Source organism: Colletotrichum tamarilloi (genome assembly GCF_030869305.1).
Source record: "Colletotrichum tamarilloi strain Tom-12 chromosome Unknown Scaffold_2.1, whole genome shotgun sequence".
NCBI classification, from domain to species: Eukaryota; Fungi; Ascomycota; class Sordariomycetes; order Glomerellales; family Glomerellaceae; genus Colletotrichum; species Colletotrichum tamarilloi.
Window position 1 is genome coordinate 783,832 of NW_026849385.1, and position 23,503 is coordinate 807,334.

Consider the following 23,503-nt stretch of genomic DNA (forward strand, 5'->3'; position numbering starts at 1 on the left):
CCCATAACCTACTCGAAGCTAGGCTCTGGGTCAGAGGTAGATTCCTAGCATAAGTGCTAAAAGGTATAGCTTACCCAGATGAACTCCTTTTGCCCTTGACGATATTTTGGGCGGCCGTCTATTCCAGTTTCTCCCCCTTTTAAGGGGCCGGGCACAAGAGACGGGAGGGTGAGATTTTACCGAGTGAGCTACGGTACAAGTATAGAGACGTTCAAAATAGTCGAACGAGAATGCGACTTACTATCGGGATACGGTAGGCCTCGTATGCGCAACGCGAGGCTCTCAACTATGGACTACGTCCTTACACCTCCTTTCACACGAGCCTCCAACAACCATGGGGTTCTTCAAAAACGACCCTATAACCTGAACGAGCTCAAGTAGATAGTCAAATGCCAGGTCTTGTTTACAGCTATATTTATGAATTTCGCCAGGGCGAGTCAGGGAAGAAGACGTGAGGCTTTCCATGAGATCATCTTTCCCATCCTTCGCGTTCTATTAGAGCTAAGAACGCAAAAGTCGTCGTTGTAAATCCATCAGCTAAGAGAATGACTCGGAGAGCACTAGTCATATTCTCAAGATTCGAGTCTGCGCACATTCTCTTGCATATAGTCTTCTTAATCATCATCTTCGTGAAGTTGCTGGCGCCGTGCTATAATGTTCTTCTCTTGAGGAGCTCTCATGCTCACCTCACCCCATTGAGTATGGGCTTGTGATATAGACAGCCGATCTCCGTGCTTAGCATCGCTTCCACTAATGCTGTACTACTTGTTGCAATCATACCTCTTCATACTAGCTGCACTATAGCCACTGCCGAGTGAGGCCATACTAGAGGAGTTTTGTGACTATGATGAGATTCCATGTCGACCACTTTGCCTAGTAAGGTACACGTCGCTAAGTGAATAAGAATGTTCCTGTGGTTCTTGAAGACACTTGTAAGGGTATGGATCGAAGAATAGCGTGGGATTGAGAGCGCCTAAGGATATCTTCTCGTCGACTGCCAATGGCTTATAACACACCACACTCGACAGATCACCGCTAGCATGAATGGGATGCGAGGAGGCTTTACTGTGAGAGGAGACACTTTTATCGCAAACAGGACCTTTAGATCTTACCAGAAAGACATATTTTCATCTATCATAACGTCAAGAGATGATCCTTACGAGAATGTCCCGGAGTTATGAGTGCCTTGAGTAGTACCTTCGGCCCTCACTCTGGTGCTATGCCCCTTGACGTTTCATATTCAGTACTGCGCTCCTTTGCAAGGTCCAATTATACAATGTTAGTTGTTGGAATTCATGGAGTTTCCACAAGTATGGTTAGTGGGGAGGGATGCATTCCTGCGGCGAGGTTCTCATATCCTGCTGAGTGCTGACTTACACCGACTTGACGAAACTCGCATTATCACTCCACCAACGTATCAATGCAAACAATATAGGCCCCTTCTTGATGACCAGGTCTGCGAAAACTATATCCTCAGAGCGACGAGTCTGATGAACAGATAATCCCATGGAGCAATGCTCATTGATGTGGGTTTCAGTCGCCTGTCCTGGTGCATCTCACCCTCATAGACCGATGAAGGCTGGTCGCGGGCCGACTGTCAAGAACTGTCAAACTGACGCTTCACTATGCAAAGCCACCCATATATCCCCATCGAGTCGCATACAATTCATCGTCGTACGGGCTGGAGACAGAGACGATGTGAGATGTCTCGCAGCTTTGCTACTCGCACGCCACTCTGAGTTAGCGGCTTTGAGCAAGACTCTATGGTTCCAGAGGCGACGAGGAGTCACCTAGGCATCCCAGGTACACGAGATACTAGAGTGGCTCAGGGAAATCGCGATGTGCAGTGTAAGCATTGAAACGTGGAAATCCACAGATCGAATTGAAGCCATTACCCAAGAAATGAGTGAAACTGGATCGATGCTCTGAGTGATGTGGGTGGATCAAATACGATGCAGTTGACAGACCTCACGTATGACCATCTCATAGGTATATAGATGCCGTTAGGGTAATCACATTCATGATTGCTGGTGACTGACTTGTTGAGTAAGTAAATTCAAGCTAAGTATAAACGAACTTGTGGCGAGGGGCCATCCGACGCAGCTCGTTCATGATGCTAGAGACATTGATGGCAGACCATGATCAAATGAGGTGGAATACGAAATGACGCTTGGCATGGACTCAGTTATCCACCTAACTACTCAGATGTTGTGAGAGATCCTTGCTATCAATGACTCGACGGTGCAAGAGATATCACTGCTGGCCAAAGCGAACGCTTGGTTTCGAGGGCATCATCAACCATGGTTGCGAGAAAGTCAAAAAGTCAGAGTTTACAAATGTGCAAACTAGTGGCTTTGTTACCTTCAAAAACAATTAAGGGGTCTACAAAATATCTTACCACATAGCTTGTTATTGTGGTTGAGTAAAAGTCGGTGTTGACTAGCCCTGTGCGTATAAGCCACGCCACATTTCTTCCCTCGGATCCCGAGGACATCAACTCATTAGCAAATGCTCCCCTTCATGTCCGCAACGTGAAACAGCGTACATCAGTACTATACACAGAAAATGAGTGATCAAGGCTGAAAACGGTCTCAGAGTCTTAGCCAGACCTCCTGATTGACACCATCAGAGGGGTGAGGGGGGAAGGGGGTTGAAGAACCACGCTTCTTCAACAAGGTGGAGAGCCTTGTCCGAGGTGAACTTGTGTGCTACCACACTAGGTTCATCGAAGTTTTCAATTATGTCAGCCGCTTCCGAGTTTCTTAATGTGACTGCAAAGCTAGCCAGTAGTTCTCTTGTCACATTTCGACAACTCTTTTGCGATGTCATTGAATATCATCCGAGTGTTGCGGGGCGAGGTGGAATGAGAGTTGAGTGTTTGGGGAAATTGGATAGTCATCGCTGGCTGACGACAGAAGAAAAAAAGGAAGAAACAAAAGAAAAAGCAAAGCTGGGAGCCTTGGCGGCGAAAAGTCCGTTGACAGTTCTTGGGGGAGCTTGGTCCGGATGAGGCGACGCCATATTCAAGGGTCTCAGAGTCCGCGGGGTACACATTCCTACCCCAACTTATGTCATGTTCCACCGGGCAACGGAGACGGATGCAAGTCTTTTGAGGAATGTTGTATGAAGCTCAATTGATGTGAAATTTACGGAGTAAGCTGAGCGAGTGTAGAACTCTGTAAGGTACTTCTGCCCGAGTATCAGGTACTGGTGAACGCGAATTGTCGTGATACAGTACTGAATGGACAAGAAAGCTTGGGCCGACTGTTCAGATGGCTTCACGTGACACGAGGAGCTGGAGCGGAGAAAGGCCGGGTTTGGTTGGATCGAGGGAACCGGGGTGGGTCGGAGATGGCCCGAAGACAGTTGATTGGCTGACCAGAGGCTTCTGGCCCACGCCTTACCCGGCACCTCTCACCGCAGCGTGCAGCGAGGCGAGAAGGATGGGGGACCGGGCGTGGGGGAGACCGCTGGAAAAGCAACGTCTGGCACGATAGCGTCATTGGGACCCGACTTGGCTCCATTTAAAGAATTGGAACCGGATTTCACACAAGAAAGAGTGCAGTTGGTATCCGTACAGGCTCACATAGCTCTGGAGTTCTTTCCCTATGACGACACAGGAAATTACATAGACACGACAGAGAACCCGAACGAACTTCACTTTCGCATCTCCGACAGCTATTCCGTCCCACGTCGGAGAGAAAAGTGTTGCAGCCTCTATTAGTACGAGCGCACATTCTGCAAACGTAAGGTACCAAAAAAAGAGCAACAGAGCAAAAGGGTGCTAACTCGTTGGTTGTCAGCTGCAGAAAGCTGTGTACCTTGCTTCAGCTGCAACCCTACCTACCCGTACCGACCGATACCTCTCTCCCACCTTCACCTACCTGCTTTTCTGCCTGTTGCGCCTGCCATTTGGAGGTACCCTGATTGCTTGGCCCAAGACCTGAGACCGCATCAGCCAACACATCCCGCACGCCGCCCTTGTCTCTTCCCACTCATATTGGGGTCCTCGTGACACGGATTCCTACACACATCAATTTCCCCCCATTCTCTCATCGAGCCAACTCCCTACACCGCCCCAATCCTCACGTTGCCGAGTATCTTTTTTTTTCCCTTCCTGTCGTTCGATACTCCTACAAGTTCGACTCCGGCCAGCTCGGCGTATACCCTCGCTTGATACCGATCCAGCGACCTACATCTCCCGTCACAAGCAATTGACTCAGGTCTTTTCAGCTTTCCCACCTTGCCAGCGATCGCCGCGAACAACCCCGCTTAACCCGCGCACAATGACTTCTCCGACGAGTCAACGCCGCCCTCGCGGTGGCAGCGAGGACCAAGGCAATGGTGTCTTCGACGATGCGAAAACCTACTATACCTCAGAGGAGCGCCATGTCAACCGTGCTGGACCTCGAACCAGAACCTACTCACAGGTACGTTAGCCACCCCTGCTGATACCGCACGCCTGACCGCTTGTTGTCACCCATTTGGAACCATTTGTAGTAGATACTAATTCTATTTTCTCTCTTCTTCAGAACAGCTTGTTCCAACAATTCGAGCGCATGGGACTTCGCGAGCCCTTCCGAAGAGGCAGTCACGGTCAGTCCACTCCTGCTTACTGTTCTTTGGGCTGCTGATATGCTGACTTCCGAATCCTCTAGACGAATCCTCAAACCTTGCGAACCGAAAATTCCTCATTCAGGTAGACGAGACGCTCAAGAGCTTGCAGGCTCAAGAAGATACCGATGGAAACATGCAAATCACCATTGAGGACAATGGTCCCAAGGTATACCTATGATTCCCGTCGCCCACTGTCCAGGAGGAGACAACGAAGCTAATGCTGATGCGACCCAGGTCTGGTCCCTGAGAACTGCTGCCTCCGCGGGCCACAACCGTTTCGATGTCCGAGGAACCTACATGCTTTCCAACCTGCTGCAAGAGTTGTCGCTTGCCCAACAATACGGCCGCAAACAGATCATCCTCGACGAGGGCCGCCTGAACGAAAACCCCGTGAACCGATTGTCGAGACTTATCAAAGACCACTTCTGGGAGGGATTGACGAGAAGAATTGATGCTTCGACCGTGGAGATTGCAGCTAAAGATCCCAAGGACTGGACCGATGACCCCCGTCCGCGTATCTATGTTCCTGTTGGAGCTCCGGAACAGTTCGACTTCTACACCAAGGTGGCTCACGACCGCCCAGAGATCCGGTTGGATGTCGTCAGGCTTCCCGAGGTCATTACGCCTGAGCTCGTTCGCGACATGAACGCCAAGCCCGGCCTTCTCGCCGTGGAAATGGAGAAGATTAAGGATCCCAAGACGGGCGAGGACACACTCAGGGGTCTTCCCTTTGTGGTGCCGGGTGGACGCTTTAATGAGCTCTATGGCTGGGACAGCTACATGGAGTCGCTTGGTCTTTTGGTTAACGACAAAGTCCATCTGGCTAAATCCATGGTGCAGAACTTCTGTTTCTGTATCCGTCACTACGGCAAAGTTCTCAACGCTACTCGCTCCTACTACCTCTGCCGTTCTCAGCCCCCCTTCCTCACCGACATGGCCCTCCGCGTCTACGAGAAGATCAAGCACGAGCCTGATGCCAAGGAATTCCTTCGCACGTCTATGCTCGCCGCTATCAAGGAGTACCACAGTGTCTGGGTCGCTGAGCCGCGTTTGGACCCCGTGACTGGTCTCTCGAGATATCGGCCTGAAGGATTGGGTGTTCCCCCCGAGACGGAGGCAGACCACTTTGTCCACATTCTCGAGCCCTACGCCGAGAAGCATGGCATCACCTGGCAAGAGTTTGTTCAGGCCTACAACCACGGCAAAATCAAGGAGCCGGAGCTGGACGACTACTTCCTGCATGACCGAGCTGTGCGTGAGTCTGGCCACGACACCTCCTACAGACTGGAGAAGATCTGCGCCGATCTTGCGACCATTGACCTGAACTCGCTTCTCTTCAAGTACGAGACTGACATCGCCCGCACCATCCGGAACGTCTTCAACGATAAGCTCGTCATCCCTGACGAATTCGCTGTTGGACCGCTCAAGGCTGGCGAAGTGGTTACTTCGGCAATCTGGGACCGTCGGGCGAAGCGCAGAAAGCTCGCCATTGACAAGTACCTCTGGAACGAGGAGGCGGGTATGTACTTCGACTACAACACCGCCAAGAAGGAGCAGTGCGACTATGAAAGTTGCACCACTTTCTGGGCCTTGTGGGCAGGCGTCGCCTCTCCCAAGCAGGCGGCAGCCATGGTCCAGCAGGCCCTGCCCAAGTTCGAGGCCGTCGGCGGTCTGCTATCAGGCACAAAGAAGTCTCGTGGTGAAGTTGGCCTGGAGCGACCTAATCGCCAGTGGGATTATCCCTACGGCTGGGCTCCTCAGCAGATGCTTGCCTGGACTGGACTTGTCCGATACAGCTTCAACGAGGATGCTGAGCGTTTAGCGTACAAGTGGCTGTTCATGATGACCAAAGCCTTTGTTGACTTCAACGGAGTGGTCGTCGAGAAATACGACGTTACTCGACCAATTGATCCTCACAGGGTCGATGCAGAGTATGGTAATCAGGGTCTCGATTTCAAGGGTGTCGCCAAGGAGGGGTATGTTATTTGTGTCCGTGACATTCTGTGATGATTTTGCTAATAAAGACTAGTTTCGGATGGGTTAACGCAAGCTATGTGTATGGACTGCAGATTGTCAATGCACACATGCGGCGTGCTCTTGGAACGCTTACCCCTTACGAGACCTTTGTGAAGGCCGTTGAAGAGAACAATGAGAAGCAGCTTGCCGAGCTTCTCTGAGTGACTCTGGCGTGGTCAGGAGACGAACCTACACATGACGTACACGATGGGCCATGAAAAGCACGACGAAAAGCTGGTAAAAACGGTACAGGACCTGTTGTCGAGTCTGGGTCGAGTTGGATTGGGCTGGAGAGGGGTCTGCATTTGCCCTCATATCTTGCCGCGGCACGTCGGATATTGGAGGTTGGGAAAGGAGTTTGCAAAGGACTGACGTTAAATGGAAGATGCATGACCATGCCTTTCGACTGCATCGAGACACGACTGCATCGAGACACGAATGAAGGGATGGGCAGGGTCTGGTAGACTGTTGAAAGAGGTTAGACTGGCTGCAAAGCCAAACCAGATATCCACCCAATGCGATCCAAACTTGTACAAGTTGACGTGACAAGATGGTGATATGGGACGAAGTGACGGGGAGGGATACGTTCGGCACGTGTCGATCGGACAAGTTCCGTGACAGCAGGCAGATTGATCAAGCCTCATTGTGCTTTTGGAGGTATGGCAAGAGGTTGGCTTGTGGTGCGTGGTGTGAGGTAACCTGGTATTAAGATAGGACATGTGACACAGTGAGTGACAGTAATGTAGGAAGGATACTACAGGTACTCGGTAGGTATTGAACGACTCAAGGAGGAGGGTAGGGAGATTCCGGAAGCATCTTCGCAACGGCGGCTGGATTCGGCGAGAGGTACAGAGTCGACCTAAGGGCCGAGGTATCTCTCCAAGTCTTTCCCGCGAGTTGGAGAAGCTGAGGCCAGAAAGTGTGACGCACGCCAGGAAAGCGTGATCAGCTCTGGGTTAAGCCGGCGCCAATGGAATGGCTGCCGACTCCGGCACGGTTTCTTCACATGCTCGAGAGCCGCCGCTACCCCGCGCAACAGATTTGGGGGAGAGTTGGCAGCAGCTTCGACTTTTGTACTCTGCACTCCAAGTAATTACCAGACGGAATTTGTGTTTTTCAGTTATGTTTATGGAGAAGAAAAAAAAAAGGGAAGGATGAATCGGAGCACTGATTACAATACCAATAACAGACGGACGGAAGCATGGCGTTGCAGAATCTCGGGAACCGGCAGACGTACGGAAACTGCGTGCAGTCGGGTTGCAGAATGTTTTCCCATGGCCCGGCTGTGTTGCTGCTGCTGCTACTGCTGCTGTTGCTGTGCTTTCCCCAGAGCCCAGCGTCCCCAGGTACGGCGGTACGGTACAGTAGCGGGAGGAGGGCATTGGTATGGCGGGGCACGGCGGGGGACATGCAAGGAGCTTCGGCAACTCGGCCAATGACGGCAATGAGGAAAGACTGGCTGCGTTTCGCCCCAAATCCGTCTTCCCCTTTGAGCCGAATCCAGACCTCTCGCCCGACGTCACCCCTTTCTCACACTGCCCGGTCTTTAGTGCAGGTACACTTACAGATTGACTGTCAGACATTCCGCTACCAATTCCTACCTACAGTATGAGACCATCTCAGTCAGTTGGTCAGTCAGTCACTCACTCACTCACAGCGGAGAGCATTCATTCCGCTCCCCCACACCAGGCACTCCAACAAGGAGACGCCACCATTACCTATTCTCCTCTCTCTCTCCACGGAACAGACCACGAGGAGAAGCAGGGTCATTCAAAAGTATCTGGTACTTGCTCCAGGAGCTTGTTCCGAACTATTTTCAGCTTCCGAGGTTTGTTTTACCCACGGTCCTGGCACCCAGCCAAGATTTCGTTCGCCCTACCAAAGACCATAGACACACCACTCACCTTATGCTTTCCCATGCCAGCAACCGTACGTGACTGGCTGGGTGAATGGAGGGCTGGGCGAGTCACCCTCACCGCGTAGAGCGTTCTTCACACTGTCCATTGACTGGCCTGGGCCAGAGGTCAGAGGTACAAGCCTCGAAACAGATGTAAGACGATTGGTCCAGGAACGCCTTTTGGCCGAACACTGCCGATGGCGGCCATGGCCTAGCTTCTGCTTGCCTACTTGCTTCTTTATTCTTATGCTCTGCCGTGACCTCTTCTCTTTTTTTGCTTGTGACTCCTCCAAGATTGACTTTCTTTCTCCTCCTCTTCTACCTCTCCAAGCACCATCATCTCTTCCCTCGAACTCGTTGATCACTTGTCAATTGAGTTGTGAATAGCATCATTAGTCTGGTGCTACATTGTCTTGTTCCTGGCCTGCCAAATATCTAGGTATTCCTGTCCAACCTCGATTCCTACATACCCCTCCATCTCGAAGCATATCGTCGCCGAGAAATCTCCGCTACAAACCCTCACAATAGCGTCATCTTTCCCACAAGTCTAAAGCTACACGTTGCCCATCATGGCTGCCAGCAACATGGTCAACAACGCCGTGGACCCGAACATCGAGGATGACCTGTTCCAAAAGGAGGTTGAGCAAGTCAAGAAGTGGTGGAGCGAGCCGCGATGGAGACACACCAAGCGATCCTTCACCGCCGAGCAGATTGTCTCCAAGAGAGGCCACCTCAAGATTGAGTATCCGAGTAACGCCCAGTCCAAGAAGCTCTTTGAGATTCTCGAGAACCGCTTCAAGAACAAGGACGCCAGCTACACCTACGGCTGCTTGGAGCCCACAATGGTCACTCAGATGGCCAAGTACCTCGACACCGTCTACGTATCTGGATGGCAATCATCGTCAACGGCCTCGGCCTCGGACGAGCCCGGCCCGGATCTGGCAGACTACCCTTATGTGAGTTCTCTACCTTGTCAGCCACTGTCCAAGGAAATACCCATAGCTAACCTGCCTTGACAGACCACCGTTCCTAACAAGGTCGCCCACTTGTTCATGGCCCAGCTCTTCCACGACCGGAAACAACGACAGGAACGCCTGAGCGTCTCTAAGGAGGCTCGCGCCAAGCTCGCCAACATCGACTACCTGAGACCCATCATCGCCGACGCCGACACGGGCCACGGCGGTCTCACGGCCGTCATGAAGCTCACCAAGCTCTTCATCGAGAAGGGCGCCGCCGGCATCCACATTGAGGACCAGGCCCCCGGCACCAAGAAGTGCGGTCACATGGCCGGCAAGGTCCTCGTTCCCATCCAGGAGCACATCAACCGCCTCGTCGCCATCCGCGCCCAGGCCGACATCATGGGCTCCAACCTCGTCGCCGTCGCCCGCACCGACGCCGAGGCCGCCACCCTCCTCAGCACAAACATCGACCCCCGCGACCACGCCTTCATCCTCGGCTCCACGAACCCCAGCCTCCAGCCCCTCAACGACCTCATGATCGCCGCCGAGCTGGCCGGCAAGACGGGCGACCAGCTCCAGGTCATCGAGGACAACTGGCTGAAGCAGGCCAACCTCAAGCGCTTCGACGAGGCCGTCGTCGACGCCATCAAGGCCGCGCCTCTTTCCAACAAGGACGGCCTGATCCAAAAGTACACCGCCGCCGCCAAGGGCAAGAGCAACAACGAGGCGCGCGCCATCGCAAAGGGCATCCTCGGCGCCGACATCCACTTTGACTGGGACTCCCCGCGTACGCGCGAGGGTTACTACCGCCTCAAGGGCGGCTGCGACTGCGCCATCAACCGTGCCATCGCGTATGCCCCCTACTGCGATGCCATCTGGATGGAGAGCAAGCTGCCCGACTTCAAGCAGGCGCAGGAGTTCGCCAAGGGCGTCCACGCCGTCTGGCCCGAGCAAAAGTAAGTACACAAGTCCAGCCTCGGAAAGAAAGAATCCTCTTGGTAAATAGAAAAATTGGGTTTACTAACTTTTGGTCTTCTCCAGGCTCGCTTACAACCTCTCGCCCTCCTTCAACTGGAAGACGGCGATGCCCCGCGACGAGCAGGAGACGTACATCCGCCGCCTCGCGTCGCTCGGCTACTGCTGGCAGTTCATCACCCTGGCGGGCCTGCACACGACGGCGCTCATCAGCGACAAGTTCGCCAAGGCGTACAGCCAGCAGGGTATGCGCGCGTACGGCGAGCTCGTGCAGGAGCCCGAGATGGACTCGGGCGTCGACGTCGTCAAGCACCAAAAGTGGAGCGGCGCGACGTACGTCGACGAGCTGCAGAAGATGGTCACTGGCGGCATCAGCAGTACCGCTGCCATGGGTAAGGGCGTGACGGAGGATCAGTTCCACTGATTTTCGTTTGAACAGGGGGGTGATGGAGATATTGGGTTGTGGTGTATGTATGGGGGAAGAAGAAATGGATAGGAGGTATCTAAGATGCAAGGATGTTGTTTCTGTTGGATGGCAGGTGTACCTATTCAGAATGGGTTCAGGGTCGGTAGCACGTCTATGAATTGTTCGTTTTTAAGTCCATGATGTTGATTGTGGTGTGGTAATTGTTGGTGATGGGATGCAATAGCATCTACTCGGCAAGCGGTCCCCGGGCAGAAGCCGACTGGACCCACAACAGGGACCACCCAGCGGGCCAGCACCAGCCTGTCCTGCAAAGAGAGGCCCGTAAATTCCAGTCCCCACAGCTCCGACTCCGGAAGCCCGACATGACGGCATCCAATGGCACCAGATTGGCAAATCCGGGCCTCAACGGTTCCCACCTCGGTAGACGTTATTCTCCTTTCTCATTTGCTTTGCTACTTGTGATGAACTCCACGCAGCCCCCACCCAGGCTGTTGGATGTGGAAAATGTGGGTACGGAAACCGGTCCGTCCCCACACCAGCTTGTATCCCATCGGACCCTGCGCCGACGTTGATTGTTGAGATAAGTTGATAGGTATAACATGAGAGAGTCGCACGTCGTTGAAGAGCTCACTCATCTTGGAATAAAATCATCTTTGATTACTCTTCTAACTCTATCATTGTGAACTAGAGACAAAGAAGTGAGGAACTTCAGCTGGCGTTTCCCTAAATCTTCTCACAACCTTACTGCATCTCATCCACCATAAAAGCCACACATCTTACACAATGGCATCCAAAGACTCACCAATCCTCATCGTCGGCGCAGGCGTCTTCGGGCTCTCCCTCGCCTACGAACTGACAAAGAACCGCGGCTACTCCTCCGTCACAGTCCTAGACCGCTTCCTTCCGCCCGTCCCCGACGGCAGTTCCGTCGACGTCTCGCGCATCATCCGCACAGAGTACGCGGACCCCCACTACGCCGCCCTCGCCACGGACGCCTTGCACGGATGGCAGACGTCGGAGCTGTTCGGCCCGCACTACCACCAGTCCGGCTTCGTCATGATGGCCGACGAGCGGGAGGGGCCGAGCGCCTACTTTGACAAGTTCCGCAAGTGGGAGAGCGGCGGGAGGCCGACCAAGGAGTTTTATGCGCCGCCGCTGGTGGATGTAGAGGTGAAGAAGCGGTACAAGGGCGTGCAGGCTGACTTGAAGGATTTCACGGCCACGTTGAATGCTATTGGTGGGTGGGCTGATGCCGCGGGGGCGATTAGGGCGCTCGCGGGGCAGTGTACGCTTGCGGGCGTGTCGTTTGTCACGGGGCGGCACGGGACCGTCGTCTCGCTCGAGAGGTCTGGGAATAAGGTCACGGGCGTGAAGACGGCGGCGGGGACGACGCTGTCGGCGGACAAGATTGTTCTCGCGACGGGGGCGTGGACGAACCGCATCATCCCCGGCATGGGACACGCCATGTCGGCCTCGGGCCAGCCCGTGGGTTTCATCCAGCTTTCGGCCGAGGAGGCGGAGAGGGTGAAGGATATGCCCGTCATGATCAACATGAGCACGGGCGTGTTCTGCTTCCCGCCCACGCCCGGGACGAACTTGCTCAAGCTCGCGAGGCACGGGTGGGGATTCGCGACCGAGGTTGAGGTTGAGGAGGGCGGGGCGGGGAAGAGGACGATTTCGACGCCGCGGTTGAGGGAGAGTAATGCCGCGTCTGGGTATTTGCCGCAGGACGCGGACGAGGATTTGAGGGAGGGCGTGAGGTTGTTCTTCCCCGAGTTTGCGGAGAGAGAGTGGTGTTACAAGAGGATGTGCTGGTACACTGATACCCCTGAGGGAGACTTTATCGCGGACTACCACCCGGATTTCGAGGGCTTGTTCTTTGCGACTGGTGGTGCTGGACAGTGAGTAATTTTCTCTCCTTTGGGGTTAACCCCTGATTTGGTGTTGTTTGCTAATGTTGAGGAACCAGTGCTTTCAAGTTCCTTCCGGCCATTGGTCCGCAAGTCGCTGATAGCTTCGAGCGTAAGCCATCTACAGTGTTGCGAGAGAAGTGGAGGTTAAGAAGGCCCACCAGCAGCGAGCAGCCGTTTGGGTTCTCGGGAGATGGTAGCCGCGCTGGGCCGTTGCTGCGGAAGCTTTCGGTACAGGAGCAGTCCAAGTTATAAAACAAACGGCTCCCTTGTCTAGACTTGTCTAAAATCTTTATTCACGTCTGATTGATCTTGGAGTATAAGTCATAATTCATGCTAAAATCAAAGACTGTGCTCTCGATATCCATCTATTATTCATCATATAAGTCGACGCCTTCCGATTCGCTCAACCGAAAGCGAACTTCGTCGCCCGTGAATGCGCTAATTCGAAAAATAGGCGTCTCACCTTGACTGGTGCCTCCTTTGTTTTTCATCACCCACCGGTCGACTCTGTCCAAGTACTTGGGCAAACGTCCTGGCCTTGAAACTTGAAGGTAATTGACTTCAAGGAGAAAACGACGGGTTGGAAGATGGCCGCTTTGGAGAGCAAGATCTGCGGGCAGATTTCCATGTAGATCGCGCTTATCCTCCCTCGCCCCAGACTCGAAGAGAAGCTTCACGATGGACAAGTGTCCTCTCTGAGCCGCATGAGACAGAGCAGACTTCCCGTTGCTATCCGCCTCCTCCAGGCGGGCTCCCCATGCTATCAACGCGTCCACTACGTCCAGATGCCCGTTCTTAGCGGCTATCACCAACGGCGTTCCATCTGGCCCCGCAGCGTTCGGGTCCGCGCCATGCACCAAAAGAGCATTCACGACTGCTGAGAAGCCCTTCTCTGAAGCCACGTACAGTGAATTTCCTTGGTTGGCGTCGCCACCTTCGACTAAGAGATCAAGAAGACGGTCTTCGAAGTTACTGCTCGCCGCCGATAAGACCCTCATTGCTGGGTCCTCCCTCTTCGCGGCCATACTTTCCTTGAACTTGGTAAGAATGAGTTCTGTAGTTTTGCTTCCGCTGCTTGATGCGATTTCCAAAGCCGTCTTGCCCGAAGAGTCTGGGAGATTAGGATCGGCTCCTCTGTGTAAGAGGTTATCGACTATCTCTTCAAGGCCCTCTCCTCTAGCCGCCAACACAAGAGGCGTCCCATCAAGACTTTGAGCATTGGCATCCGCGCCATACCCCAAAAGCAAGCGAATAGCTTTCGCATCTCTGACTGCGATAGCCAACTCCAACGGTGTATGGCCTGCCGTCGTTCTTGCGTTTGGGTTGGCTCCGTACCCTAAAAGAACACTGGTGATACCCCATTCACCGGCTATAATAGCCTCGAATAAAGGCGTTTCGTCGTTAACGTTCGGGATATTCGGGTCCGCTCCGTGAGATAGCAGGAGACGCACAGTATTCTCGTGGCCTCGTTCAATAGCCAATCCCAGTGGCGTTTTGAGCCAAGAGTTGACTGCGTTGGGACTTATACTAGCCTTCAAAAGGGCGAAAACGATTTCGTGGTGCTCATTTTCCACCGCCGAGCACATTAAATTCTCCTGATTACCCTGCAGATCTTCGTTCGCGTGAAACTTGAGTAGAGTCTCGACGACGTGTACATGACCATAGCGGACGGCCGTGTGAAGAATTTGGCCCAGCTTCAATCCAACTGCCATCTGGCAATGGGAAAGACTTCTCCCTATCGCTATAGGAATATTGGTGACCATGAAATGTAGGAGCTGTTCAAGAATGACTGTGTTGCCACTTATCGAGGCTAGGAAAATCAATCTAGCTTTGGACTCATCTCGCAAGAAGTCATGATCTTTTGCAACCTCAGGGAGGATCTCGATCACGATTTGTTGGAATGAAAACAGCACCGACAGGTGAAGATTGACCCATTTCTCCGGAGCTGGCTCTCCAAGACTTACTTCGTTGGCCGTTAGAGCTTGATAGGCCGCTTGTGACTTGGCCTCGCTCGCAAATAACCGCATGACAGTCTTGTAAATTCTGCTGGCCTTGAACCTTCTGGGATCTTTAAGGCGCATGAAGGCAGTGACTGCGTTTCTTCCCCAATGAAGAGCTGCGTATTCATAGAAAGGATGCGACTGTAGGCGCATCTTGTATTCGGACAGTGTCGAGCATGCTCCACTTTCGAACGCGTCAAGCGAAAGATATTTGCAGCACAGCTCTGCCTGTTCACGGGCGACGTTCAAAAACCATTTTTCCTGGTTTTCGAGGAAGTGTTTGAGGCCTGTGCTGTGAAAAAAGCGGATAGTATCCTTCTCGTCTACTATAAGGAGCCCGGCGCAGGATGATATGATGCTATCCAGAGATGGTTGAGACGATTTGTTAATAGGCCGAATATTGTCCATGAATGCAAACATAGCCTGAGCTTCCGTCGTTGTAATCGCTCTCATAGAAAGGGCGACCCAACCTAGGAGTTTCACGGCCAGCTCTGGGTGTTGAGAACGCACAACTCTATCCACTTGCCTTGCGTAGAAGTGGTTCAGTGGATCTGCATCCCATCTATCCCACGTGGAGTCCGTCATGCTCTGTAGGTGGAGGTAAAAGGTTGCGAAGAGAAACCTATAGCTGTGAGACTCTAAACTAAAGTTTCAGTCAGAATTGTCAAACACTTACACTCCTTCGGAATATCGGACTACTTGGCGATCAACGTGCGCAATGGCCGATGGTGTTAGTGGACGGAATGGCGAGTTTCCTTCACGAACCCATAAAAGTATGTCGTCGGCCTTGCTGTCGAATGCGACAATTGGCCAACCTTCCATGTCTCTTAACATGTGCGGAATCGTTCTTGAGGTTGTCAAGACGCCAACTCCCTGGTCATTGAGTTTCTTTAGTGATCGCAAAAGGGACATGCGTGTGTGATCTTGGAGTTGGTCGAGTCCGTCGACAATGATGTGCACCCTTTCGAATTCAGCCACAACATCTTTGAGGGCTTCTAGTATCTCCTGATGGCTCGGCGAGTCTTTTCTCTTTTGCCGCAATGGGAGGGATCCCGCAGGCCGGCTCGTAATACTCCGACTTAACTGTTTCAGCAGGCTAAGTAGAAGGGCCTCTTCCGTATCCGCCGTAGATTCGCCGTAACAAATGAGTGTGGCGACTCCAAGTTGGACGGTGTTCGCAAGAGAGTGGGCGACAACTGAGGCTAGGACTGATTTTCCTACGCCGGGGACACCATGAATGAAAAGCAGATGCCCCTTTTCAGATGACCAAAGTTTAAAATCGGCCGAGGCTAAGAACCAAGCCAAAGTGCCAGGGTGCCATAGCCTAAAGAAGACATCCCTTGAAGCCTCATAGTCGTCGAACCTGGACGAATCGAAATACCAGGTATCTGAATCCGACTCTCTTTCGATGTTTCCAGGCGTGTCCAAAGACGGGGCACCGCCAGGCCCTGTTTTATCACTCAAACCCACTTGACCACTTGTATGAGACTCCACCAAATCCTCGTACGAGAAATCCAGACCAGCGGATCTCAGAGAATCGGCAGATAGATCGCCAATAGTGGCACCAGAATTCGTCCCAAGAGAATCTCCTTCGGGTTTCTCTCCAGCACTTCTCGATATGGCGAAAGTAGCAAGTTCTTCCATATGAAATGCCATATGGTTGATCAGGTCTTTCTTGAAGGGCCCGAATGACAAGCAAAACGGGCAAGCTTTTCGTTCATCATCTCTGCTGACAACAGAGAGTTCTGAGATACTTTGAATCTGAGCCACGCCCAGGTCGCAGTGAAAGCTCTCTAAATGTGCTGTCAATGAGTCCTGCGAACTAAACTGCATGCCATGTTCGAAGCAACGCCAAATGCGGCGGTGGGCTTGTGATTCATGCTCCGTCCATGACGCTCGATTTATGAACATGACGTCTGCATCGGCACAATCAATATAAGTACACATGTACGGCTGAAGATCATGGCGAATGTGTTCTCTATGGAAAGTTAGCCGGCAGAACGCCCTTCGCAGAGGGGAAACACCTACCTCCAACGCTTGCCTTTGGCTTCTTTGGAAGGGCAAAGCACATGGCAGTACGGACAGAGAAACTCGTGCTGTCCTGTGATTATGGAAGGAGGGGGTGGAAGTCTACTCGTGCTTCCACCAATGTCGAGTGCTGTTGAGGCATATGACACAGTCGACACCGTGTCGTGTTCGTCCATGTTCTCTTCGTATCTTGTTGCGTCCGTTTCTGATACCAAAGGAGGCCCCACAGAGTTCTCCGCTCTTTGAATCTGGGAAGCAGAACCTTGTACTTCTGAGGGGCGTTGAACATAGGTTTGCTTAGTGGCAAGGATGAATGGTCTCAGGGGAACGTGCTTATCCTCTGCCCTCTCAGGCGGCGCTGCTCTAGATAATTTGAAAGCATGTCTTTTCCAGTAGGAGAAAAAGCGCCGTCGATTAGTAATGGACTTGCTCCAACGATCTATCAGCTGCTGGTCTAAATGATCATGGTAATGCCCCGACTCTCCAAGACGATGTGAGACGCGGAAAGCTGATCTGGGATCCATCTCAATGGTGTATTTTCGGAATTGCCGGAACATCTCCTCGACGTGGAGCCGGTCAAAGTCGGAGTACGCCATCAAAAGATCGCCAGTACTTGTATCGTTGATACAGATTGATAATTTATGGTTGAAGGCCTTGTGTTGAAGCTGTGCCGTCCTACTCAGAGGCTGTCTGATCTTGAAGGAAGCCTTCATTAGAGACGACAGGATTTGACTTGTCTCGGTTGCGTTTTGCCCCAGCTCAGTCCGGTTACTGAAAACTCTGTCGGTGTTTTCGCTGCTTGAACTATCACTATCGCTGAAGTCTTCCAAAGCTTCGCCTAAATCTTGCGCCAAAGCTTCCTCTAACGGTAATCTGGATCCCTGTACAATCTCACTGCCTAGAAATGCCAATCAGGATAGTTGCTTAAAAGACGAGATGATGGATACTTGTAAAAGCAGACAGGAAACGTTGGGACAGCTCACTTTTTGATAGCACAAGTCTGAGTTCGTTCAAAAACTTTAACAGTGTGGATTTCATGAGAGAAGAATCCATCAAGCGGAAGTCTAGTGATGCTCGTCCATGGTGAAGGGCTCCAAGATTTGCTGCCCAGAGTTTGAAACGATCGTACTGGTTTTTGAGGGCGAGAGGAGATATCTGCTTTCGAAACTTCTCCTCGGCATGTTCCATATTGAACACTAGAACATGGAAGGATTCTATGACCGATCGTGTCGCTTCCATCAAGGGTGCAGGCGGCTGAAAAGACATTTCTGCGAAATTGATCAGGCTTGGTCAAGCTCGAATGAGTAGCCCTGATGGTTTCCTCTCTTGTTTGGCGTGTCTACATGAATCCTGCTCCTCGAAGTGAGCCAGAGGTATCGAAAGACTTGACAGTATTCTACTCTTCAACGTTGTCGCCTGGAATTGGCGATAGAGATGCCAAAGTAAATCCTCAGTTCGGTGATTCGACGCCATACAGTATGTTGGCATTTTCTAGATATGAGTGCTGGATAAGAGTTGCTCACATCTTCTGACATTCCGACTTCCTCATCTGTTATATTGAGGACTAAGAGTCTCTAACGGCATTCTGGAAGCGGACTGCGAGACATTGTGGCACGACTACCTAGTTGTCTGATGTGTCTAGTCGCAGACTCACATGATTGAGTGCAATGAACTAGAAGAGGGGTAAGGAAGTGCATCTTGGGTAGGATACTGTCTCACAACCCCTCCTTTCCAAGGTCCAATTATGAATCTAGCTGCGAGGATCCCAGGGCTGCGACCGTGACCAATCTAAGCCAGGCTTCTTGTCTACTCATGCAGGCTGACTGGACATGCAGAGAACATGCAGCGAAAAGTAATGGGTGGCCATGTTTGCTCAACATCTCAATCTTTGCAAGCTCCTGAGATCACTACCCGTAGAACACAGGAGACAGGAGGCATTTGTGCATCATCAGAAACATTAGAATGGCAGAGGTTGCCGGTCTCGTCCTCGGGGCTGTGCCTCTCGTAATTTCAGCCTTGGAGCATTACGAAGACATCATCGAGCCCGCAAAAGCATTCTTCCAGTGGAAAGGCCAGCTCTCGCAGATGATTCGAAAGCTTTACATGGAGCATACCCTATTCGAGATGAATCTGGAGTTATTACTCAGGAGAACAGTAATAAATGACGACCTCTTAGAAATGGTCGCAGATCCCCAGAATGAGCTTTGGAAGTCGAAGGAGCTCGTTGCCGACTTGAAAAGGGACCTGGGCAAGGCTTACAATCCGTCAATGGATACTGTCACAGAGATGGCTTCAATCATGGTAGCCATAGCCGCCAATCTGAACATCAAAGGGTCAGACAAAGTTCGGCTACTCACCCTCTATTGATGTACTAGTTTCTTCCGGACTGATGCAACAATATAGGTGACCAACGAAGGATTGGAGGCAATAGTCTATGCGAACATACCAAGGCCAGATCCAGCTGACCGACGGAGAAGATTCGAATTCAAGGAGCGAATAGCCTTCACAATGAAACGGCGCGCTGTCAATGAAAAGTTGGACCAGCTCAAGAGCTGCAACGAGAGACTCGCAGTTTTCCTGGAGAAAGCCGAAAAGATTCACTCTAGTACTCACGACGGGGACGAAAGTCTGAAGGCACGAATACAATTCGTCGCACCCTTACCCAGCATTCGGGCCAACGCGTCAAGAGTTCACGAGGGCCTCCACAAGAGGTGGTGTGCAGATCATGACTGCCACCAGGCAGGGCTGCTTCTTGAGCAACGACTGATCAGAAAAAAGAGGAGGAACCGCCGTGGTGCGCTCAGTGATGTGGGGAAAAGGGACCGTTTTGGTGTCTCGCTTTGGCGGGTCACAGTGATGGCTTGGCTCGATACCGAATTCCAGGTTGATGACGATGCTGTAGCTATCTCGAGGTATTCGGCACACCCACCTCAAAGTTCCCTCAGACATACGGAGACTGACGCTATTCACAGTTCGCATAATACTCCGAAAGTCAAATTCTCTGTTGCGGATATTGCACATGGCTTAAATGAAGCTCTAAGGTCCAACGCGGCCGAGATTCAAGATATATGTATGGCCATGGAAGAGGTCTTGCATCCCAATGCCGGCTTTGCTATCGACTCAGCGAATGTCATGCGACGGATGTATGATGTGAAGTCTCAGGAATGCCACCTTATCGACAACCATATGACTCTGAGCCAGTATCTTCCAACGATGAAGCGCAAGGAGTATGTTTTGGCAGACTTCTACTGCTTGGCTATAACACTTGTTTCATCTCTTCTGCAACTTGGCGAAACCACATGGCTTCATCAAGCTTGGAACGGAGAGAATATTGCATTCATACGCTCTCATCAAGAAGACAACTTGACGATAGATATAAAACACCCCTACTTGACATGCTTATACACCTCAGGTAAGATCATCCATCCTGAGAGCTGCAGCGGGCACATGCTTCATATCAACCCCTATAGCTATGATGAGCTAACACAGCACAAAAGATACACCTGCCTCGGCGGCAGCGCCATATGAACCATCACCGGATCGCAAGAACATGCTCGCTCTTGCCGTAATGCTACTTGAGATGAACTGCGGGAAGCCAATTGTAGATCTCAGACAGCCAGAAGATTTGGGCCCAAATGGCGAGGTGAACGTGGGAACCGATTTATCTACGGCAAGGAGGTGGCTTGACACGCAGGTGCGGCTCGGAAACCTGTCCAACGGCTTTACGAGTGCAATAACGTACTGTCTGCAAAGCTACCTTGATCCCACAGCATCCCTCGAAGATAACCATTTCCTACAATCTGTTCAGAATCGCGTGCTGGAGCCTCTTGAGCGGGAGATGCAACTTTTGTTATGGGGAGCGAATGTTTGAGGGAGTTGTGGGGTAAGATAGCAACTCGTGCATCATGAAAGAATAAAACATAGAGGGACAACTTCTTAGTAGAGACATCTTTCTCATATTACCAAACAATACACCGGATGGTTTACCTCCACCAGGCGCTGTCTGTTGACTTCAAGGCTCAACTGAAGTGCCGAAAATCTTCCCCAATACATATACGTGGGTTTCATGACATTCACATAGTGAACTTATTTCTTCGAAAGAGTTTACTCATTTTTTTGTCAAAGCTTCGTGCGTTAAGAAAGTATCTATTTACACAAGTCCAAGGTCCTTCTCAACCATACCACGGCAAATGGGGTGGTAAAAGTCCCTGTTCTTCTCAAACGTCTTGAGCGCAAGTTGCCTGTCAACCTTGTTAAGCGACCGGAACAGCGGCCTCACAAACTTCATGCGACCGACGTGACCCAACAGCTCCGCGGCGCCCTGATACGCAGACGAGTCCTCGGCAGCGAGCGCAATCTTGTAGTACGCCGTCTTGAGCTCGGCGTTGCGCGACGAGACGAGGTCGTACACTGTGCCGAGCAGCTTTGCGCGGTCAGCGGACAAAGGAGACGGGAACTTCTCGATCGTCTCGAGGAGGACAAGCTTCTGGTTCCCGGAAAAGGAGGCCACGTCCTCGGCGGAGGGCTTGAAGGACTCGTCCTTCCAGTTTTCGGCCAGCTTGTAGCACACGTCGGCCAGGGTGGTATCGAAGACGGGCTTGGGCGGAAGACCGGGTTGGTAGAACCACGTGTCCCAGTCGATGGAGGCGACCTTGTTCTTAATTTCCTCGTCGCCGAGGCCGTTGAAGAAGGTGAGGAAGGTGTCCTTGAACTCGAACGAGTCGAGGGACTTGCGGGACCACTTTGTAAAGTAGTGGGGAATGAACTTGTCGAAGGCGTCCATGCCGACGAGACGCTCGAGGTAGTAAAGGAAATGGAAGCCCTTCTCGTAGGGGACGGTGCTGAAGGCGTCATCGGGGTCGATGCCCTTGTGGTTGATGATGAGCTTGGTGAACTCCGAGTCGGCGCCGTTGAGAGCAACAGCGTCCTCAAGGGCCTTCCAGCCAATGATGGCGGAGAAGTCGCGCTCAGCATCACCATGGACAGCCATACCGATGCGACGCTCAAGATACGTGGTCCAACCCTCATTCAGCCAGCTATATCACATCGTCAGCTACTCCTTTATCACAATGACAACATATCGAAATCCGACTTACAAGTGCTCCCAACTGCAGCTAGTCACCAAGTTACCACTCCACGAGTGACTCAGCTCGTGTGCAATAACGTCAACATTCTGCTTGTCACCGCTGATGATGGTCGGCGTAGCAAACGTGTAAATCGGGTTCTCCATACCACCGTAGGGGAAACTCGGCGGCAGAACAAGAACGTTGTACTGACCCCACCGGTAAGGAAAGACAAGCTTCTCGGCAACCTCCATGAACTTCTCCATGTCGTTCTGCAGCTCCCACTGCGACTCCTTGAGCTCATCAGGTCCCGTGGCAACGATACTCCGCGGTCCGATAGGCGCCGTGGCGATATCACCCGAGGCCAGAGCGAACAGGTACGACGGGATAGGCACCTTCTGCTCGAACCGGTAGACCGTGTTGTCACCCTTCTTCTCATCCTTACCGGAGCCCTCAACGAGGACACCGCTAGCGACGACAGGCAGAGGCGAGGCGAGGACGAAGCTGTACGTCGACTTGACGTCCGGTGTGTCCTGGCAGGGAAATAGCGAGCGGGCGTGAATGGCCTGGCACTGGGAGAACATGTACGGGTGCTTCTTGTTGCTCGTCTGCGCGGGCGTGAGCCACTGCAGGGCGGTGCACTTGTCCGTGGTAGCGAGGTCGACGTCGACCTTGACCACCTCGCCCTTGGCGGCGCCCTGGGGCACAAAGACGTGCAGAGGGGCGCCGTACGGCTCCACGCGGTCCTTGAGCTCCCATGTCGAGGTGGCGGCGTTGACCTTGACGCCTGAGATGGAGAGGAAGCTCGAGTCGAGGATGATCTCCTTGCTCTGGCTGTCCGTCAGGGACTCGAGCTCGAGGGTGACGGAGCCCTTGAGAGACTTGTCCTTGAAGTCGATCGTCAGGTTGGCGGTGGTGTGCTTGGTCAGCCACGCGCCATAGTTTGACAGGGTGTTTGGGTCTCTGTTGGTCGAGGTGGTGGACGCCATCTTTGCAGTAGTGCCGAAGGCGGCTGCGCGGCTCTGAGGGCTCGTGAGGCGGGTGAAGCTTGTTCTGATAGGAATTGAACCCTTTGCAAGAAGGGATCGCCACATGTGTGTAAAAACTTGCTGACTTTGCGGAGCTCCAGTTCTCCAGAAATTTGATGTCCTTCAACTCCTCCTCTCGTGATGTTGTTGGTAGCACTTGCCACATTCGGACTAAGGTAGAGGGGTAGCTTCAGCCACACGTGGGACATGAAGTTCAGCCACAGACGGTTAGTTCGGCAACGGGGCAAGCCACATACCTCCCGCCACACTTTATCTGGATCTGTCATGGAAGCCACGAGTGCTACCTTGGAGAGGGCGACTGTTTCTATCCAGCCCCCACCTCACGTTTGTTTCACCAGGTGGTAAACCCTCGTAAAGTAGTCTTCAGCATTCATCCCAAACGTCCCAAAGATGCAAGAACTAGACAGGCCAGGCGGACGATTGCTTGCCATCTCTCTCCTTCTACAGAGTACGAAGTGCCCTTCTCAATCGATCAAATGCCGTGGCTTGAGCACGACATCTAACGGCGCCATCGAGATGGCCATCCCTCATCACTCAAGATGAGATCCAACACCCACAT

General features: G+C 52.4%; 6 protein-coding genes across 6 annotated transcripts; 4 read left to right on the forward strand and 2 right to left on the reverse strand.

Moving 5' to 3' along the window:
• Window positions 1-4,286: 4,286 nt before the first annotated feature.
• CTAM01_00901 (neutral trehalase) lies at window positions 4,287-6,794 on the forward strand (the record flags this gene model as incomplete). The annotated part of the gene is made up of 5 exons (XM_060516947.1): window positions 4,287-4,430; window positions 4,533-4,596; window positions 4,659-4,783; window positions 4,852-6,593; window positions 6,647-6,794. 5 exons carry the CDS (start codon window positions 4,287-4,289, stop codon window positions 6,792-6,794), a joined length of 2,223 nt encoding a protein of 740 aa, XP_060388409.1.
• Window positions 6,795-9,099: 2,305 nt separating this feature from the next.
• CTAM01_00902 (isocitrate lyase) lies at window positions 9,100-10,888 on the forward strand (the record flags this gene model as incomplete). Its single annotated transcript, XM_060516948.1, has 3 exons — window positions 9,100-9,486; window positions 9,550-10,445; window positions 10,531-10,888. 3 exons carry the CDS (start codon window positions 9,100-9,102, stop codon window positions 10,886-10,888), a joined length of 1,641 nt encoding a protein of 546 aa, XP_060388410.1.
• Window positions 10,889-11,674: 786 nt separating this feature from the next.
• Window positions 11,675-13,056, forward strand: CTAM01_00903 (FAD dependent oxidoreductase; the record flags this gene model as incomplete). Its single annotated transcript, XM_060516949.1, has 2 exons — window positions 11,675-12,792; window positions 12,861-13,056. 2 exons carry the CDS (start codon window positions 11,675-11,677, stop codon window positions 13,054-13,056), a joined length of 1,314 nt encoding a protein of 437 aa, XP_060388411.1.
• Window positions 13,057-13,172: 116 nt separating this feature from the next.
• On the reverse strand, window positions 13,173-18,098 carry CTAM01_00904 (uncharacterized protein; the record flags this gene model as incomplete). The annotated part of the gene is made up of 4 exons (XM_060516950.1): window positions 13,173-15,426; window positions 15,481-16,782; window positions 16,833-17,730; window positions 17,816-18,098. The coding sequence occupies 4 exons, from the start codon at window positions 18,096-18,098 to the stop codon at window positions 13,173-13,175; spliced, it is 4,737 nt and encodes a 1,578-aa protein (XP_060388412.1).
• Window positions 18,099-18,794: 696 nt separating this feature from the next.
• Window positions 18,795-20,703, forward strand: CTAM01_00905 (uncharacterized protein; the record flags this gene model as incomplete). The annotated part of the gene is made up of 4 exons (XM_060516951.1): window positions 18,795-19,165; window positions 19,310-19,744; window positions 19,805-20,244; window positions 20,330-20,703. The coding sequence occupies 4 exons, from the start codon at window positions 18,795-18,797 to the stop codon at window positions 20,701-20,703; spliced, it is 1,620 nt and encodes a 539-aa protein (XP_060388413.1).
• A 279-nt stretch (window positions 20,704-20,982) lies between these two features.
• CTAM01_00906 (leukotriene A-4 hydrolase/aminopeptidase) lies at window positions 20,983-22,989 on the reverse strand (the record flags this gene model as incomplete). The annotated part of the gene is made up of 2 exons (XM_060516952.1): window positions 20,983-21,868; window positions 21,929-22,989. The coding sequence occupies 2 exons, from the start codon at window positions 22,987-22,989 to the stop codon at window positions 20,983-20,985; spliced, it is 1,947 nt and encodes a 648-aa protein (XP_060388414.1).
• Window positions 22,990-23,503: the final 514 nt, after the last annotated feature.